The sequence below is a fragment of the Cebus imitator genome, unplaced genomic scaffold, assembly GCF_001604975.1.
Source record: "Cebus imitator isolate Cc_AM_T3 unplaced genomic scaffold, Cebus_imitator-1.0 Scaffold541, whole genome shotgun sequence".
Taxonomy (NCBI): Eukaryota; Metazoa; Chordata; class Mammalia; order Primates; family Cebidae; genus Cebus; species Cebus imitator.
Window position 1 is genome coordinate 488816 of NW_016107856.1, and position 20011 is coordinate 508826.

Below are 20011 nucleotides of genomic sequence, written 5' to 3' on the forward strand. Positions count from 1 at the left end.
CAGGTTCAGGGGATCCTTCCACCTCAGCCTCCTGAGTAGCTGGGACCACAGGAGCTCACCACCACACCTGGCTAATTTTTTGTAATTTTGGTAGAGGTGGGAATTCGCCATTTTGGCTAGGCTGGTCTCAAACTCCTGAGCTCAGGCGATCTGCCTGCCTAGGCCTCCCAAAGTGCTAAGATTATAGTCGTGAGCCACTGTGCCTGGCTTTCTTTCTTCTTTTAAATTAGAGATGGGGGTCTCACTGTGTTGCCCAGACTGGTCTTAAACTCCTAGCCTCAAGTGATCCTCTTGCCTTGGCCTCCCAAACTTCTAGGAATTACAGGTGTGAGCCACTGCACTCGGCCTAATTTTTAACTTTGATCATTTGGATAACAAATGTCTGCTAGGATTTTTCTATTGTAAAGTTACTGTTACTTCCTTTTGTAATTAATAGATAATCTCTAGACAGATATTTTCTTGAAGGAATGGAATCATGTTTAATATAGGCACATAATAGATTTTTTTTTTCTGAGACAGGATCTCAGTCTGTCACCCAGCTGAAGTGCCGTGACATGATCATGGCTCACCACATCCTCAATCCCCCTGGGCTCAGGTGATCCTCCCATCTCAGCCTCCTGAGCAGCTGAACTATAGGTGCACACCACCATGCCCAGCTAGTTTTTGTGTTTTTTGTAGAGAAGGGGTTTTACCATGTTGCCCAAGCTGGTCTTGAACTCCTGGGCTCAAGTGATCCACCCACCTCAGCCTCCGAAAGTGCTAGGATTATAAGCATGTCACCATGCTCAGCCTAATAAATTGTTGAGGATAGCTATTTCTTATTTATTTATTTACAGAGACAGGGTCTCCCTGTGTTGCCCAGGATGGTCTCGAACTCCTGGGCTCAAGGGATCCTCCTGCCTCGGCCTCTCAAAGTGCTAGGATTACAGGCATGAGCCACCACACCTGGCCTGAGCATAGCTGGTTAATAGTTGGTTTCAACCTAGCCCAGTGACAAAAGAAACCAAGAAACTATTGTGGTACCGAGCTGAATCTAGTTCTTGATTTTTGAGAACCTGAAAGGGAATCTTGAAAAGCCAGATGAAAGCAGATGGTAATGTATGAGTTAAAACTCTGGCCTTGGAAAAGCATAACCCATTTATGTGAATATTTTAAAAATACACTTGCCCTGCCACCCAACAGGAAGTTGCGCTTTCACTGCCAGACCTATGTATTGGGTGGGATTAGAAAGCAGAGTTATTGGCTGGGTGTGGTGGCTCATGCCTGTAATCCCAGCACTTCGGGAGGCCGAGGTTGGCGGATCACGAGGTCAGGAGATCAAGACCATCTTGGCCCCATCTCTACTAAAAATACAAAAATTAGCTAGGCATGGTGGTACACGCCTGTAGTCCCAGCTACTTGGGAAGCTGAGGTAGGAGAATTGCTTGAATCTGGGATGCGAAGGTCGCAGTTAGCTGAGATTGTGCCACTGAACTCTGGCCTGGCGACAGAGCAAGAATCCTTCTTAAAAAAAAAAAAAAAAGAAATCAGTTATCGTCTGATATGACCTCATCAGATGATTGAAGTTATTAACTGAATTAAGCTTGGTATAAAAATAAGGTAAGTGGAGGAACATGTTTTCCCAATACTGTGGATTTGTCTAGCCCCCCATACTGTTACTGGAAAAGGGGTCTTGGATCTCATGTAGGAAGGAATTCAAGGTGAGTAGCAAAGCGCAATGAAAGAAGCAAGTTTATTAGAAACTACTCCATTATATAGTAGGATGTCCTAAGGAAACAAATGGAGGAACGTGCTTTCTTTAAGTTTCTTTTTTTCTTCTTTTTTGTTTTATATATTTTTTTCTATGTCTTTAAATCTTTATTTTTTTGATTTTTAATTTTTTCAAAATATTTTGAGATAGAATGTTGCTTTGTTGCCGAGGCTGGAGCACCATCATGCAATCACAGCTCACTGCAGCCTCTACCTCCCTGGGCTCAGGATATCCTCTCACCTCAGCCTCCCAAATAGGTGGGACTGTAGGCTTGGACCATCATGCTTGGCTTAATTTTCTTTACATTTTTTGTGGAGATGGGGTTTTGCCATGTTGCCCAGGCTGGTCTCAAACTTCTAGGCTCAAGTTATCTGACCACCTTAGCCTCCCAAAGCGCTGGGAGTATAGGCTTGAGCCACTATGCCTGGTCTAAGTGTTCCTTATATAGAGGTCTTGTCTATGTAAAGACCAAACCAAGCTGTGCTTACATGCGGAGGTGCAGACAGCATGACAAAATTTATTATTCTATTGATTTAAAGAAAACTATCCTTGACATTTTAGTGTGTAAGGACATCAAAGCATAATAATAATTATTTTGAAAGCATATGTTGTTATGGGTATTGGGACATCTGGACTTTCTGTTGTTGGAGTTTGTCTTTGCAGGTATTACCAAGTTGCTTCCTTATCTGTAAACATCTTAGGACTGTGGGTTGTGACTGGCAAGGAATCTGCCTTGCTAGTTTTAAGATGGAGTTGATTTTATTTTTATTATTTTCTGTTTTCTATTGCTGTAGCAAGATGGAGTCAATTTTAAAATAGTGTCACTCTGGCTCTTCTAGGCTCCTGCTTCCCTAATAAAACCTTTTCTAAAAAGGTATTGCAATTTTTTTTTGAGACAATTTTGCTCTTGTTGCCCAGGTTGGAGTGCAATGGTACAATCTTGGCTCACTGCAACCTCTGCCTGCTGGGCTCAAGCAATTCTCCTGCCTCTGCCTCCAGAGTAGCTGAGATTACAGGCGCCTGCTGCCACACCCAGCTAATTTTGTATTTTTAATGGAGACAGGGTTTCTCTATGTTGGTCAGGCTGGTCTTGAGCCCCCGACCTCAGGTGATACGCCTACCTTAGCCTCCAAAAGTGCTGGGATTACAGGCATGAGCTACCGTGCCTGGCCTGTATTGCAAAATATTAACTTAACAAAAAGTTATGCAAAATATTAAACCAAGCTTACTTTTAGTTCTTTTGAAACTTTCTGGTTTTATTTTAGTGCTGCTCCTTTGGGAACCACAGCCAAAGAAGAGATGGAGCGGTTCTGGAATAAGAACACAGGGTCCAACCGTCCCTTATCTCCCCACATCACTATCTACAGGTAAGGACTCTGGAGCCAGAGAATCTAGAGGTAGTGGGTGAGTTCTTAAGGTTGATCTTTAGCCTACCTGATACTTCCCTCACTTTTGCTCAACTAAAATACAGCTATGTAGGTAAGGTGAACCCTTCAGGGTAAAGGGAGATAACATAAGGATTATCTTAGGCCTTTTTTATATGGAGATGACTAAATTCTATCTTCTAGCATTAGAAAGGTAATTTATCCTGCAAAACTACCATTAAGAAAATTCTGGGCCGGGTGTGGTGGCTCATGCCTGTAATCCCAGCACTTTGGGAGGCCGAGGCCGGTGGATCGTGAGGTCATAAGATTAAGACCATCCTGGTCAACATAGTGAAAACCCATCTCTACTAAAAATACAATAGAAATGCACCATTGTACATTTCCACTAGCAGTGTATAAGGGTTCCAGTTTATCCATATCCTCACCAACGCAACATCCATATTTCTACTAACATCTGTTCAAGGCAATTTGGGCTTTTTAAAAATTATGGTTCTAAAAATTATTTTAATCCCTTCCACTGCCCAATTTCAAAGGCACTTCAGCATTTTTGGGTAGTCGTTAACAGCTGCACTCCGCTTTCAGTCACTACAATCTATACTAGTTTTCTGTTTACTGCCATAACAAATTATTGCAAACTTAGTGACTTAACACAAATTTATTACAGTTCTGTGGGTCAGAAGTCTGACAAAATCTTCCTGGACTGAAATCCAGGTGTTTGCAGGGCCCTGTTTCCTTCTGGAGGCCCTAGGGAAGAATGCGTTTCCTTGCCTTTTCTAGCCTCCAGAGGCTATCTGAATTCCTTGGCGTGTGTCCTCCTTCCTCCATCTTCAGAACCAGCAATGCTAAATTGAATTCTTCAGTCACAACAGTTGACCCTGCTTCCGTCATCACATTTCTTCTTTGAATCCTTTCTTCTGTGAGCCTCTTCTGCTTTTCTTTTTTCTCTTTTCTCTCTTCTGCTGTTAAAGACCTTTATGATTACACTGGGCCCGTCCTAATAATCTAGGATAGTCTATGTTGTTTTGTTTTTGAGACAGGGTCTCGCTTTGTTGCCCAGGCTGAAATGCACAGGTTTTCTACAATTTTTTTTTTTTTTTTTGAGACGGAGTCACTCACTTTGCCACTTGGCCTGCAAAGCCTAAAATTTTTACTCTCTGCCTCCCTCCCACCGGCCCCACTGCTTTTTTTTCTTTTTTTTCATTCTTAAGTTAGAACCCGCTTTTTTTTTTTGAGACAAAGTCTCACTCTGTTGCCCAGGCTGGAGTGCAATGGCGCGATCTCGGCTCACCACAACCTCCCCCTCCCGGGTTCAAGCAATTCTCCTGCCTCAGCCTCCTGAGTAGCTGGGACTACAGGCATGCACCACCGTGCCTGACTCATTTTTAAATATTTCCTAGAAATGGAGTTTGGCCATGTTGCTTAGGCTGACTTTGAACTCCTAGGATGAAGCTGTCCTCCCACTTTGCCCTCCCAAATTTCTGGGATTACAGGTGTGAGCCATTGCACACAGCCTAGTCTCTTTATCTTAAGGTTGTCTTATTAGCAACTTTAATTTCATCTGCAACCTTAATTCCCCTTTGCCAGAAAGGGTAACATATTCATAGGTTCTAGGGATTAGAATATGGACATCTTTAAGGAGGCCATTATCCTGCCTACTACAACTTCTTAATGCTTGGGTGTGTGTTTCCTCAATTGCAAGACAATCTCCAAAGTATAACCATCACTATGTTAATTAGAAAATTAACATTGATCCAGTGTTACTGTCTAAACCTTAGGTCCCATTCAAATTTTGCCACTCCATGAATGACCTTTATAGGCCTAAGATTGAACCTAGAATTATATATTATGTTTAGTTGTCATGTTTCTTTAATCTCCTACAGTATGGAAGACATTTTTAGTCTTTCCTTATTTGTTATGACCTAGACATTTTTAGAATGTTCCTCTATTTGGGTTTATTTGGTGTTTTTTGTTTTTTTTTGAGGCGAAGATTTGTTCTTGTTGCCCAGGCTGGAGTGCAATGGCAAGATCTTGGCTCATTGCAGTCTCTGCCTCCTGGGTTCAAGCAATTCTCCTGCCTCAGCCTCCCGAGTAGCTGGGATTACAGGCATGCACCACCATGCCCAGCTAATTTTGTATTTTTAGCACAGACGAGGTTTCACCGTGTTGGTCAGACTGGTCTCCAACTCCTGACCTCAGGTGATCTGCATGTCTCAGCCTCCCAAAGTGGGATTACAGGTGTGAGCCACAGCACCTGGCTATTTGCTGTTTTATGATTTATGCATTTTTGGCAGGAATACCCCTGCAGTAATGCTATAGTTCTTTGTGTACATTGTATCAGGAGGCAGGTGCTGATGATTTATCCCGTTATTGATGATGTTAACTTTTGTCACTGTTTAAGATGTGTCTGCTAGATTTCTCTACCGTAAAGTTATTGAATAAGGATGCTGTATTTATTAATTAATACATATTTTGGTGGGGGAGATACTTTGAAACTAAATATTCTTTCTCATCAGATATTTACTCATCAATATCTGTTGGAGGTACTTGCCTAAATCATTTATTACCGAGATAGTTGCCAAATGTGTTGTTATTAATTTTATATAATATTTTCTAGATTTATTTGTTATGATAGGGTAATGCTTACTTTCTATATCAGTATGGACTCAAGGATAATAGGGACTTAAGCATTATTTTGCCCAAAGGATTATACTGTGTCTGTATTTATTTATTTTTGTTGCCCAGGCTGGTGTGCAGTGGTGCAATCTCAGCTCACTGCAACCTCTGCTTCCTGGGTTCAAGTGATTCTTCTTCCTCAGTCTCCTGAGTAGCTGGGATTACAGGCATGTGCCACCACATCTGGCTAATTTTTGTATTTTTAGTAGAGATTGGGTTTTACCATGTTGGCCTGCCTGGTCTCTACCTCCTGACCTCATGATCCTCCCGCCTTTGCCCCCCAAAGTGCCGGGATTACAGGCGTGAGCTACCAGGCCAAGGCCCCTGTTATTATTTATTTTGGTGTTCAAATTGTCCCAGACCTGGCCAATAGGAGTTCTTCAAAATGACTCTTGTGAAGTCAGTATCTGGGTGCTAGATGTGCTCATTGCTACTGGTATGTCATTGCTTCTAGGCTCCCTGTGGATAGAGGTAGCATATATATGTATGCATTCTCTGTCATACAAACACCACATGTGTATGTATATAAGTATATACATACATACATCATACATGCATATGTACACATCTCTGTTTATCTCCAAAAGTGGCATTGATAGCTGTTTTTTGCTGATGTCTTTGAAATAAGTCCCTGTAAATTTGCTTTTTTTTTCCTTTTTAGGCTAACCCAGCAAAGCATCTTGAGTTCTGCTACTCTCTTGGGTTTCTGCCAGTGAGGCTGGCCATTTTTTAACCACCTCCACAAATACCATAACCCTTAAGTTTTTTTCCAAGCCAGATTCCAGGAATAATCCTGTTTGTAGAAACTGGTCATGCCACTAAAGCAGAAGGAGACTAATAAGTGATCTCATTTCTTCCTGTTTAATGGTGAATCTTATTTTTTAAGAGATAAAAGTTTTGGGGAAGAATTATAATGAAAAAGAGCTTCCCAAATTATTCTGAATCTATATTTAAAGCCCTGGCCTTTTTTCACAGGCCATATAAAGAATGGCTGTAGGTTGGTGAGGTGATTCTTTCACCACCTTGTTTGCTTTTTTTATGTAACTCCAGACATACTTGGGGTTGGTGAGGGGAAAGCAGCCGGGAACATGGGGCTATTTCCAGAGTGGCTTGTCAGGGAAAGATATCTGAGATATCTGAAATCATATTTTCTATTAACCACTTTTTGGATTTTTTGAGAGGCTTGGAAGTAAATGGTTAGTGATGTTAAATATCTTTTCATGTACTTATTGGCCATTGGCAGTCTTGGCCATTGGAGAAATGTTTTCACTTTTCTGGAGGTGTTTTTTTGTTGTTATTTTTTGCTTTTCAGTCAGGGTCTCCCTCTGTCACTCAGGCTGGAGTACAGTGGCAGGATCACTGCTTGCTGTAGCCTCCGCCTCCCGGGCTTAGGCAATCCTGCGGCCTCAGCGCCCCCAAGTAGCTGGGACTACAGGTGCATGCCACCATATCTGGGTAATTCTTGTATTTTTTATAGAGACAGGGTGGTTTTTTTTGTTTTGTTTTGTTTGTTTGTTTGTTTGTTTTGTTTGTTTGTTTTTTGCCCTATTGCCCAGGCTGGTCTCAAACTCCTGAGCTCAGGCAATCTGCCCACCGTGGCCTCCCAAAGTGCTAGGATTACAGGCGTGAGCCACTGTGCCTGGCCACAATCTTGATTTTCTGTAATCAAGATGTAGAATGTTCATAAGGGACTAGTGAAGAAGACTTATCTTTGCTCCATGATGCCTGAGACCTCAGCTGGAAAACACAAAGGCTAGGGGCTGAATTAATCTGAAGATCCAATCATTCACGTGTCTTGGGTTGATTCTGGCTGTTGGATAGGGCCCTTATTTTCTCTCTGCATAGGCCTTTTCACATGATATCTGTGTAAGCTGCTTTGGGTTTCCACACAGGATGAGGGAGGAACGAGAATTTGTAAGTCACGCAGCATCGCTTCTGCTGCATTCTATCTTTTGAAGCAGTTGAGCATCATTTCCTGCCCAGGTTCAAGGGTAGAGGCTAAATAACTTGCTTGATGAGAAATGACAAGATTCTGGAAGATCATGAGGGACTGGAAATAATGTGGTTATTTTTAGACAACAAAATCTTTTACCTTGTCATTACTGGGCTAACCAGGCTATGATTTTAACTGTTTTTGAAAATTAGGGTAACATTTGAATTCAGCAGTTTCATATTACATCACTCCCATTTTCTATATCAGTATTTCTGAAAGATTTCCAAAACAGTGCATATGTTTCTTCTATTAGCTCTTTCAGTCATGGGATTTGATTCATCTGGTCCCAGAGCCCCAAGTGTGTTTGGAATCTTCTAATTTTCTCACCTCTTTAGGGTTTCAAGTCTTTCAAATCAATATTTCTTCAGTCTTTTTCATGCTGATAATCATTCTCTTTGACAGATAAAATAGTTGTGCAATCTGTTTCACACTCTGTCATCAATTAGCATAAAATTGCTCATCCCAGTTAGGAGGCTCACTGTCTCAGAATACAATTTTAAAAGCTCCTTTTTGTTGTCCTTCAGATTTTTGCAAGCCTCAGCTCATTCTGGGTTTCAGTCTCCTGATTCTTCTTGCCAAATCACCCCATTGTTCTCTGCCCTTGGTTATGTGGCTCTTCCACCTTTTGTATTTCTGTTGTTAAATCTGAGTTGATCAGAGTGGTATCTAGCTAGTATTAATATTTTTAATTTATTTGGGAATACTCCTTTCTTACTGTGACCATTTTCATTATGTAGGTAGAATTTTTTGAGATCTTTTTTAACCTCCTCATTTCTCTTTAGAATGTTTAATATATGGTTTGATTATGTTTGGTATTTGTCTAAGCTAACATGCCAAGATGAGTGTTAACTTTCTACAGAAATTCTTGTTCTTTCATTTTACCCACCAGTTCTCTCTTGAGCGTGAGAACTAGGTCTAGAATAACAATGTTGGTTGTCCTTCTGTGGAAAGTTGATGATGCATGATTTAAAAAGGGGTTTGATGACAAAAAGTATTTCACAACTACTGTGGATTAAGAAATATATACCAAATCCCGAAGACTGGATATAAAAATTTGAGATAGGTAATTTATTGTAGCATTTTCTTTTTTTGAGACAGAGTCTTACTCTGTTGCCCAGGCTGGAGTGCAGTGGCACAATCTCGGTTTACTGCAACGTCCACCTCCTGGGTTCAAGCATTTCTCCTGCCTCAGCCTCCCAAGTAGCTAGGATAACAGGCATGTGCCACCATGCCCAGCTAATTTTGTGTTTTTAGTAGAGATGGGGTTTCTGTATGTTGGTCAGGCTGACCTAAACTCCCAATATCATTTTATTTTATTTTTTGAGATGGAGTTTTGCTCTTGTTTTCCAGTCTGGAGTGCAGTGGTGCAATCTTAGCTCACTGCAATCTCCACCTCCTGGGTTCAAGTGATTCTCCTACCTCAGCCTCCTGAGTAGTTGGGATTATAAGAGTGTGCCACCATGCCGGGCTAATTTTGTGTTTTTAGTTGAGATGGGATTTCTTCATGTTGTTCAGACTGATCTCAAACTCCTGACCTCAGGTGATCCCCCTGCCTCAGCCTCTCAAAGTGCTGGGATTATAGGTGTGAGCCACCGTGCCTGGCCCAGGTTTGTATTTTTAAAGTAAAAAGTGGAAACATGGCTGGGCACGGTGGCTCATGCCTGTAATCCCAGCACTTTGGGAGGCTGAGGTGGGCAGATTACGAGGTCAGGAGTTCAAGACCAGCCTGGCCTAGATGGTGAAACTCTGTCTTTACTAAAAATACAAAAATTAGCCAGATGTGGTGGTGAGTGGATGTAATACCAGCTACTCAGGAGGCTGAGACTGGAGAATCTCTTGAACCCAGGAAGCACAGGTTGCAGTGAGCTGAGATTGCACCACAGCACTCCAGCCTGGGTGACAAAACAAGACTCCGTCTGTGGGGAAGAAAAAAAAGTGAAAACACAGAAATTTGAAAGCTGGGTTTTTTTTTTGTTTGTTTTTGTTTTTAGAAAATATTGCCTATTCAGGGGAATTGCTTGAAACTGGAAGGGGAGGTGGAGGTTGCAGTGAACCAAGATCGGGCTGCCGCATTCCAGCCTGCGTGACAGAGCAAGACTCTGTCTCAAAAAAAAAAAGGAAAAAGAAAAAACGAAAACAGCACCTATTTCAGAATTAGTTTATATTTTTGCCAAGATGAACTTTACTGTGGTGTCATCTTTGCCTTTCTATTTATTTTTTATTTTATTTTGTTTTTATTTATTTCTTTTCTATCTTTTCCTTTTAAAAATTGTCTTTGTGTGTTTTACAGTTGGTCTCTTCCCATGGCGATGTCCATCTGCCACCGTGGCACTGGTATTGCTTTGAGTGCAGGTATGTATATGTGTTTTTACACACACACATTTGCTTCTTTGAAAATCTTGGCTGTTTCAGTGGCCTTAGTCACTGCCTCCTTTGCAGCTCTGCAGCTTGATTTAGAGGAAACAATAAGTCTCTTTTAAGTTTATTGTTCATTCATCCCCTTAACAATTAATTATGAGTTGCACTGTGCTCAGATTTTTTCTTTCTTTTTTTTTTTGAGACAGTTGTTCTGTCGCCTAGGCTGGAGTGCAGTGGCTTGATCTCGGCTCACTGCAACCTCCACCTCCCAGTTTAAGCAATTCTCCTGCCTCAGCCTCCTGAGTAGCTGGGACTACAGGAGTGTGCCACCACACCTGGCTAATTTTTTGTATTTTTAGTAGAGATGGGATTTCACCGTGTTAGCCAGGATGATCTTGATCTCCTGACCTCGTGATCCACCCTCCTCAAACTCCCAAAGTGCTGGGATTACTGGCGTGAGCCACCATGCCCTGCCCAGATTATTTTCTTAGCAAATTTTTAACCCATTCCCCAGCACTTCCTAATATCATATTTATTGAAATTATAGAGAGCAGAGAAATGTAATAGAGATGGGATGGCTGACTGATCATTGATGAAACATAGTACAAGATGAATCATCAACCTTATTCTTCAGAAACTCAGTTTTAGCACCCATTCTTATCACCTAGACTTGATCAGTCCCCAAAGACTAGCTTACCAATCTCATGAAATCTTGTTTCACAGACCAAAATGTCTATTTATTCATTTATATAATATGAAATGGAGCTACAGAGTGAATTGTATACTGGTCTTAGATAATTAGTACATCCTTTTTAGGTAGGAAGGTTTATTATGTGGAGTGCAGATTACAATCAGGTTTCTGGGATCTGATGTATCTTATCACAGTAGGGATATACTTTTCAAGAGGTCAGGTAGAGTTAAAAATTTTCTCTGGCTGTTGCTGGAAACAGACATTTTTGCTTTTTTATTTTTATGTGTTTATTTTCTCACAAGAATATGCATATAACATATTTTTACTTTTTTAGCCTTCCTTTATCTAGCCTTATAGCATACTTTGTTCTCCTATACCCACCAAAAACAGAAACAGAAACTAGATTATGTTCCCTAGATATACACTCTCAAAGCATTCTAGTTTTTCTTTCATAACAGTCATCTTAGTTGTAATTTACTTGTTCATTGTCATTCTTCCTTACTGGATTGCCTGTTCCCTGAAGCTTAGATGGCATCTGTCTGTATTTTTAATCATCTAGTATGGTACCTAGAATGCAGTAGATAATTTAATAAATATTTAGTGAATACAAAATGAATACCACTCTCTTTTTTGTTAATACGTTTTATATATTTCTGTCCTAAATTTCTATTCAGTGTATGATCATAGTTTTTGGCTCTAGAAGTATCTTGTTTTGGTCCCCTGCATACCAACTATAATAACTACCTAACTAGTATTGTATTTCAACTGGTATTTCTGTGTGATGTGATTAGTAGTTTAGCTGAAAGCTATTCAATTCAGTGGGAGCAAGAAGAGATTATCGGACATTAGAGTGCTGCATAGATGAATCTAAGTTTGTTTTCTATTAGTCACCTTGAGACATCAGGGGAACTTGTGTTGTCTCCCAGCAAAGAAAGGTGATCTAGCTCTTCTATATCCACAGGGAGAACAGATACAAACTAAGAGTAGTGGAGTGCTTTCTAAAAGAAATGCTCCAATGAACAGTTAGCACATATTCAATAAGACTTCTGTTCTAAGTTGACAGTCCTAGGACCCTTGCTGGGAAAGGAAAATGTTCTTATGAGTTTGAATAGTGTATAAATCCCTGCTGTGTGTACAGACTCTTTTCTTCTGTGGATTGTTCCCTGGTATGTCTTTTTTTTTTTTTTTTCTAAGACAGAGTTTCACTCTTGTTGCCCTGGCTGGAGTACAATGGCACAGTCTTGGCTCACTGCAGCCTCCCGAGACCAGCTTCCAGGGTTTAAGCTATTTTCTTGTCTCAGCCTCTCAAGTAGCTGTGATTACAGGTGCTCCCCACCATGCCTGGCTAATTTTTGTATTTATAATAGAGACAGGGTTTCCAAACTCCAGACCTCAGGTGATCTGCCTGCCACAGCTCCCAAAGTGCTGGGATTACAGGCGTGATCTACCATGCCTGGCCCCCTACTATGTGTTTAACCTCATCCTAGGGAATAAGAGAAAATATCTTGCCTAGAATCTGTATGAAGTTATATACTTGAGAGACAGAAGCCCCACTGTTTTACCTTATGTGAAACTCAGTCTGAGCCCCTCTGTCTCATCTCTTTTGGTACTTTAGCCTGGGAGCAGTGCCTAAGTTTTATTCATCACATCAGGCATCGTTATAATCTTGCCAAGAGATGGCCCATTTGTACAGAGTAGAGCAGATGGCAGCCTTCAGGTCCTAGCATGTAGTGTGCTCTTGCTTCAGAAATTTGGTGCCAAATAGAGCTGTCGAGGTAGAAAAGGGAGTTTCTCTTGACTTTTGCTTTGTTGAAGTGATGGTGGTATTGTAAAAGTGCTCTTGTTTCTGTTTTTCATAGTATCCTTCAGGGTCCCTCCTAGGCTTCTGTAAATTGGTTTTTTGTTGTTGTTGTTTTTTTTTTAAGAGACAGGTTTTCACCATATTGGTCAGGCTGGTCTCGAACTCTGAGCCTCAAATGATCTGCCCAACTCGGCCTCCCAAAATGCTGGGATTATAGGCATGAGCCACTGCGCCCGGCCCTGTAAACTGTGTTTTTAACTGAAGTGGTCATCAGTAGGGCTATTGGCTCTAGTGTATATCTTGTATTTAAGGATCTGCTGATGAGACATTGGCAGGAATTATCTGAATCTAAGCCTCTGCGATTTGCAATCTCATACGTGTGTGTGTATATTTATGTATGTCTACTTATAGACATATATATATATAGTTTTGTTGATAAGGATAGAGACTCCTATCTAAGATCTGATGCTGTCATTTCTGTTCTTTCATTCCTTTGGTTGGTAAAGGGATGATGGAATTGAGGTATAAGGATGATTCATCGGCCAGGCATGGTGGCTTACACCTGTAGTCCCAGCACTTTGGGAGGCTGAGGTGGGTGGATCACGTGGTCAGAAGTTCAAGACCAGCCTGGCCAATATGGTGAAACCCCATCTCTACTAAAAATACAAAATTTAGCTGGGTGTGGTGGCTCCCTCCTGTAGTCCCAGCTGCTTGGGAGGCTGAGGCAGGAGAATCACTTGAACCCGAGAGGCAGAGGTTGCAGTGAGCCGAGATCATGCCACTACACTCCAGCTTGGGCGACAGAGTGAGATTCCATCTCAAAAAAAAAAAAGAAAAGATGATTCATGTTGTTAGGAATCCATATATAGTTCTGGTTTTTAAGCTGCTTGCACTGAACTGATAGAGGTGATAGAGTAAATCTCATGATTAGGCCATTCTAACTGTAGATTCATAATTACTTTTTATTTTTATTTATTTATTTTTATTTATTTATTTATTTTTGAGACGGAGTTTCACTCATGTTACCCAGGCTGGAGTGCAATGGCGCGATCTCGGCTCACCGCAACTTCCGCCTCCTGGGTTCAGGCAATTCTCCTGCCTCAGCCTCCTGAGTAGCTGGGATTATAGGCACGCACCACTATGCCCAGCTAATGTTTTGTATTTTTAGTAGAGACGGGGTTTCACCATGTTGACCAGGATGGTCTCGATCTCTTGACCTGGTGATCCACCCGCCTCGGCCTCCCAAAGTGCTGGGATTACAGGCTTGAGCCACCGCGCCCGGCACTTTTTATTTTTTTTTAATGGAGAAGGAGTCTAGCTCTGTTGCCTAGGCTGGAGTGTAGTGGTACAATCCCACTGCAACCTCTGCGTCCCGGGTTCAGGTGACTCTCCTGCCTCAGCCTCCTGAGCAGCTGGGATTACAGGCGCCTGCCACCGCACCCAGCTAAATTTTGTATTTTTAGTAGAGATGGGATTTCACTGTCTCAAACAGACCAGCCCATTTGGTCAGGCGGGTCTCAAACTCCTGACCTCGTGATCTTCCCACCTTGGCCTCCCACAATGCTGGGATTACAAGCATGAGCCACCGCACCTGGCCAATTACTTTTATTTCTGCTTACTTAGAATGAGAATTTTTTAGATTGATTAAGGAATTTCTAGATGGATGCTTTCTGCTCAATTTGGTGATATTGATGAACAGATTTAATCCTATTATTTCTGCTTACTTATAATAAGAAATTTTTAGATTGATTAAGGAATTTCTAGATGGATGCTTTCTGCTCAGTTTGGTGATATTGATGAAGAGATTTAATCCTAAAAATTACTGAAAGAACAAGAGCAGTTTATTTATTAAGCTGTAGTTTCCCTTATTATCTCAGTATATTTGTCACCGCTAAATGAAAAAAAGGATATTGACTCTTTTATCAACTATAATGATAAAAAATGTATTCATTTGCATTCATGGCTAAAATTAGATATTTTTCACAACTGAGGAATTATTTAGGCAGGGTGCAGTGGTTTACATCTGTATTTCCTTTAGGAGGCCGAGGCAGGAGGATTGCTTGAGCCCAGGAGTTCAAGACCCATCCTGGGTAACATATCAAGACCCTATCTCTGTAAAAAATTTAAAAATTAACCTGGAATGGTGGCTTGCATCTATAGTCTCAGCTACTAGGGAGGCTGAGGTAAGGAGGATTGCCCAGGAATTCGAGGCTGCAGTGATCTATGATTGTGCCACTGCACTCCTTCCTGATCACAGCAAGACCCTATTTTAAAAAAAATTATTTTTTCTCTCTTTACCCCTTTGAATGGTGGCCTTGCATTCATCAGCATATGTCCTGTTTTTCCCAAACCTTCTCTCCTAATTCCATGATTGAATAGAGTAGCGGTGTTCTATAGAGTAGTGGTTACACTGTTTTCTTCAAATGCTGATAGTCCCTCCATCAAAATTATAAAGGAACAGGTTTTTGTCAGATGGATGACTTAGACAAATTACCTGATTCTCTAAACCTTAGTTTATTCCTTATAAAATGGGCATATTAATAATGCCTATTTCAGAATTCATGGGATTTCAAGAAACTTTATGTTCTGGGTGTTGCTTTATGGAAACATTTGGCCTGAAATAAAGTCAGTTCCAGCAACTGTAATCTTTGCATTCTTGTGGCCCTCATCTCATCCATTTTTCACACAACAGCAAGAAAAATCTTTTGAAAATAAATGGAATCGTGTCACTCCCTTCCTTAGTTTCTTCCAATGACTGTATTCACTTTAGCACTTAGATTAAAATTCGAATATCCACCATAGCCTTTGCCCTGCCAGATCTGGCCCATCCCTAACTAATTCCTGCCATTCCTCCCTTTGCTACTGTGCTCCAGCCACACTGATGTTTGAATTCATTGGAACAGGCAAAATTCTTTCCCACCTGAGAGCCATTGCATGTTATTTTTTCTTTAGTCTGAAATGCCCACCCTGACGTCTTGCTGCACTGTGCTTGGTTAGGCCTTTCTTATCCTTTATGTCTTTGCAAAATTGTTAACTCAGAGAGCACTTTGCTTACCACCATATTTAAAGTATGAGCTTCCTTATTTCTGTTTTACAGCACTATTCCTTCATAGTTCTTATTGTGCTGTGTTGTGTCCTGCAAAGCTTTTATTACACAAGATGTAATTATTTTGTTTGCTAACATTTTATAAATCTGTCTTTTTTTTATTTGAGGCAGAGTCTCACTCTGTTGCCCAGGCTGGAGTGCAGTGGCGCGATCTTGGCTCACTGTAATCTCAGCCTCCTGGGTTCAAGCAATTCTCTTGCCTCAGCCTCCTGGGTAGCTGGGATTACAGGTGCTCACCACCATGCACAGCTAATTTTTGTATTTTTAGTAGATACAGGGTTTCACTATTTGGCCAGGCTGGTCTCAAACTTCTGACTTAAAGTGATCCACCTACCTTGGCCTCCCAAAGTGCTGGGACTACAGGCGTGAGCCACTGCACCCAGCCAAATTTGTGTCTTTTATTAGACTGTAAAGTCTTCAAAGAGTGGACACTGTACCTATCTTATTTGTAATTCATACCCTCTAGCACTCAATAGGTGATTAGAAAATCTTTATTTGCTAGATGAGTATACTCATGTAAATCACTTTGCTCATAGTCGTCAGTTAGACACATTCATTCTTTCTACCTTCTTTTTTTTTTAATATATATTTTATTGCATTTTAGGTTTTGGGGTACATGCGAAGAACATGTAAGATTGTTGCATAGGTACACACATGGCAGTGTGGTTTGCTGCCTTCCTCGCCATCACCTATATCTGGCATTTCTCCCCATGTTATCTCTCCCCAACTCTCCACCCCCCACTGTCCCTCCCCTAATGTGTGATGCTTCCCTCCCTGTATCCATGTGTTCTCATTGTTCAACACCCACCTATGCCTGAGAACATGTGGTGTTTGATTTTCTGTTCTTGTGTCGGTTTGCTGAGAATAACGGTTTCCAGATTCATCCATGTCCCTAGAAAGGACATGAACTCATCGTTTTTTATGGCTGCATAGTATTCCATGGTGTATTTTCCCATGCCACATTTTCCCTGTCCAGTCTATCATCGATGGACATTTGAGTTGGTTCCAAGTCTTTGCTGTTGTAAACAGTGCTGCAGGGAACATTCGTGTGCTTGCGTTCTTATAATAGAATGATTTATAATCCTTTGGATATATACCCAGTAATGGGATTGCTAGGTCAAATGGAATTTCTATTTCTAGGTCCTTGAGGAATTGCCACACTGTCTTCCACAATGGCTGAACTAATTTACACTCCCACCAGCAGTGTAAAAGTGTTCCTATTTCTCCACATCCTCTCCAGCACCTGTCGTCTCTGGATTTTTTAATGATTGGCATTCTAACTGGCATGAGATGGTATCTCAATGTAGTTTTGATTTGCATTTCTCTAATGACCAGTGATGATGAGCATTTTTTCATATGTTTGTTGGCCTCATATATGTCTTCTTTTGTAAAGTGTCTGTTCATATCCTTTGCCCACTTTTGAATGGGCTTTTTTGTTTTTTTCTTGTAAATCTGTTTCAGTTCTTTGTAGATTCTGGATATTAGCCCTTTGTCAGATGGGTAAATTGCACAAATTTTTTCCCATTCCATTGGTTGCCGATTCACTCTAATGGCTGTTTCTTTTGCTGTGTCTTTCTACCTTCTAATTAACCTCCTGTTATGCATTAAAAAATAGGTAGGGATAATATATAGCCTCTACTCTCAAGGATAGAGGAATCTAAAGAGTAAGACAAATAAATATTGATAATGCACTGTGATAGCTTTTTAACAGGAGCTATGAGACCCCAGAGGAGAGACCAACAAATACTGTCATCCCTTATTATCTTTGGGAGATTGGTTCCAGGATCCCTCCTCAGATACCAAAATCTATAGATACTCAAGTCCCTTATATAAAAGAATATGGTATTTGCATATATCCTATGTACATTATAGACTTTGAATCATCTCTAGATTACTTATAATACCTAATACAATGTAAATGCTATGTAAATAGTTATATTGTTTGTGGAATAATGACAAGAAAACAAAAAGTCTGTACGTATTCAGTACAGATAAAACCATCCATTCTCCCACCCAGTATTCTCAATCCACAGTTAGTTGTATATCCACCAATGCGGGACACAGAGTTGACTGCACGCTGAAGGAGATAGGGAGCTTGAAAGAAGGATGAATAGGAAAGTTTGTGAAGAGGAGGTAGAGGAGGGCATTCCAACAGTGAAACTTTTATGCAAAGGCATAGGGATTGGAAATCACCCAGAATCATTGGATAATTTTGATGAGATCTGTTTCTTAAGAATGGTGTTTATGGGAGAAGTGACAGAGATAAGGCTAGAAAGTCGGCCAGACAGTAAAGGACTTTGACTGCTATGCTGTAGACCATGAAAAGCCATTAAAAGTTCATGTTCTCTTTTGTTCCAGTAACAGGACGAGCTGGCCTAAATAAATCCAGGATAAGTTATTTATTTTAACTATAGAGATTTTATGATTAATATGTAAATTTTAAAAAGCATGTTAACACTAGTTTGACTTTATAATAGAATTTATTAAAAAGGAACTTTATAATTTTTGTTTGTTTGGTTTTTTGAGATGGGGTCTTGCCCTGTCTCCCAGCCTGGAGTGCAGTGGTGCCATCACGGCTCACTGCAACCTCTGTCTCCTGGGTTCAAGCAATTTTCCCACCTCAGTCTCCCGAGTAGCTGGAACTACAGGTGTGTGCCACCATGCCTGGCTAGTTTTAGTATTTTTAGTAGAGATGGGGTTTCACCGTGTTAGCCAGACTGGTCTTGAACTCCTGACTTCAGGTGATCCACCCACCTCGGCTTCCCAAAGTACTAGGATTACAGGCATGAGCTACTGTGCCTGGCCTACAATGTTTTAAAGGTTGAAAGAGTGCTAATAGCACTCTTCCATTGCATAGGTTCCATAAAGATTAAAATACTCAGGGCTGGGTGTGGTGGCTCATGCCTGTAATCCTAACAGTTTGGGAGGCCAAGGCAGGCGGATCACCTGAGGTCAGTTTAAGACCAGCCTGGCCAACATGGTGAAAACCCATCTCTACTAAAAGTAAAAAAAAAAAAAAAAGCCAGATATGGTGGCACATGGCTGTAATCCCAGCTATTCGGGAGGCTGAGGCAGAAGAATTGATTGAACCTGGGAGGTGTAGGTTGCAGTGAGCTAGGATCGCACCAGTGTACTTCAGTCTGGGTGACAGAGCGAGACTCTGTCTCAATAAATAAATAAAAATAAAATAAATACTCAGGATTTGTCACAGTGCCAGAAAAAGTCTAGTTGAAAATAGGTACATGTTTGAGAATGGCAGATAACTGAAGCTGCAATAATGAATGAGTCTAGGAAAGCATAAATAACAAGATAAAACATTCAAGAATTAAAAAGCATGAGATTAGGAAGAGAGAATAAGGATGCTAAACAACATATATTTTAAGCTTTGAGCCAGTATATACAGATATTCATAGATCTGTATATGAATTGTACAATTAACTTGAATGGATACAAGAATGGTTCTGGTCCTGAATGTTTTGGGTAGTCTTTAAAAACAATCAGGTGGGCTGCCGTGGCTCATGCTTGTAACCCCCACACTTTGGGAGGCCAATGCAGGTAGATTGCTTAAGACCAGGAATTTGAGAACAGCCTGGCCAACATGGTGAAACCCCATCTCTACTAAAAATACAAAAAATTAGCTGGGTGTAGGTGGCACATTTCTGTAATCTGAGCTACGTGGGAGGCTGAAGCATGAGAATTGCTTCAACCCGGGAGGCAGAGGTTGCAGTGAGCTGAGATCATGCCACTGCACTCTAGCTTGGGTGACAGAGCGAGACCTTATCTCAAAAATAAAAAATAAATAAAAATAAAATAAAAACAGGGTCAGATGGAAGAATCAGAACTTTCCTGAGAGATGCCTGAATTTGTAGGCAAACCTGCTGTTCAGGCAGGTAGCCTATTCTCTAGAAAAAGCCAAAAAAGACTTATAGATTCATAAAGTAATTGATGGGCTTTGAAAATGGCTGTTTTTTTCTTCTGGACCTATCTTGAGATGGGATATTAGTTATTGATTCTAAAATGTCATCTGTTATACTTTAGAAATTCTGGTTATTCCAGACTGAGTGTAGAAAAAGTGAAAAAAGTACAGACTTTGGAATGAGACGGATCTGTGTTCAGTTCTAACTCTGTCACTAACCGTGAGAACCTACCTTGAAAAAGTTATTTGTCATCACTCGCCTCTCGAAGCCTCAGTTTTTTTTGTCCACAAATTTGGATATTACCTTTTTTTTCTCTCTTAGGTTTAAAAAAAAAAAA

At 40.8% G+C, this 20011-nt stretch overlaps 1 protein-coding gene across 2 annotated transcripts in view; it reads left to right on the plus strand.

The window, feature by feature from the left end:
* SDHC (succinate dehydrogenase complex subunit C) overlaps positions 1-20011 on the plus strand; it is a 53201-nt gene that overhangs the window by 12258 nt on the left and 20932 nt on the right. For both annotated transcript variants that reach the window (XM_017515146.2, XM_017515147.2), the window contains exons 3-4: positions 3016-3117; positions 10092-10153. In XM_017515146.2, the coding sequence (XP_017370635.1) occupies positions 3016-3117; positions 10092-10153 (164 nt within the window). The remainder of the gene's footprint in view (positions 1-3015; positions 3118-10091; positions 10154-20011) is intronic.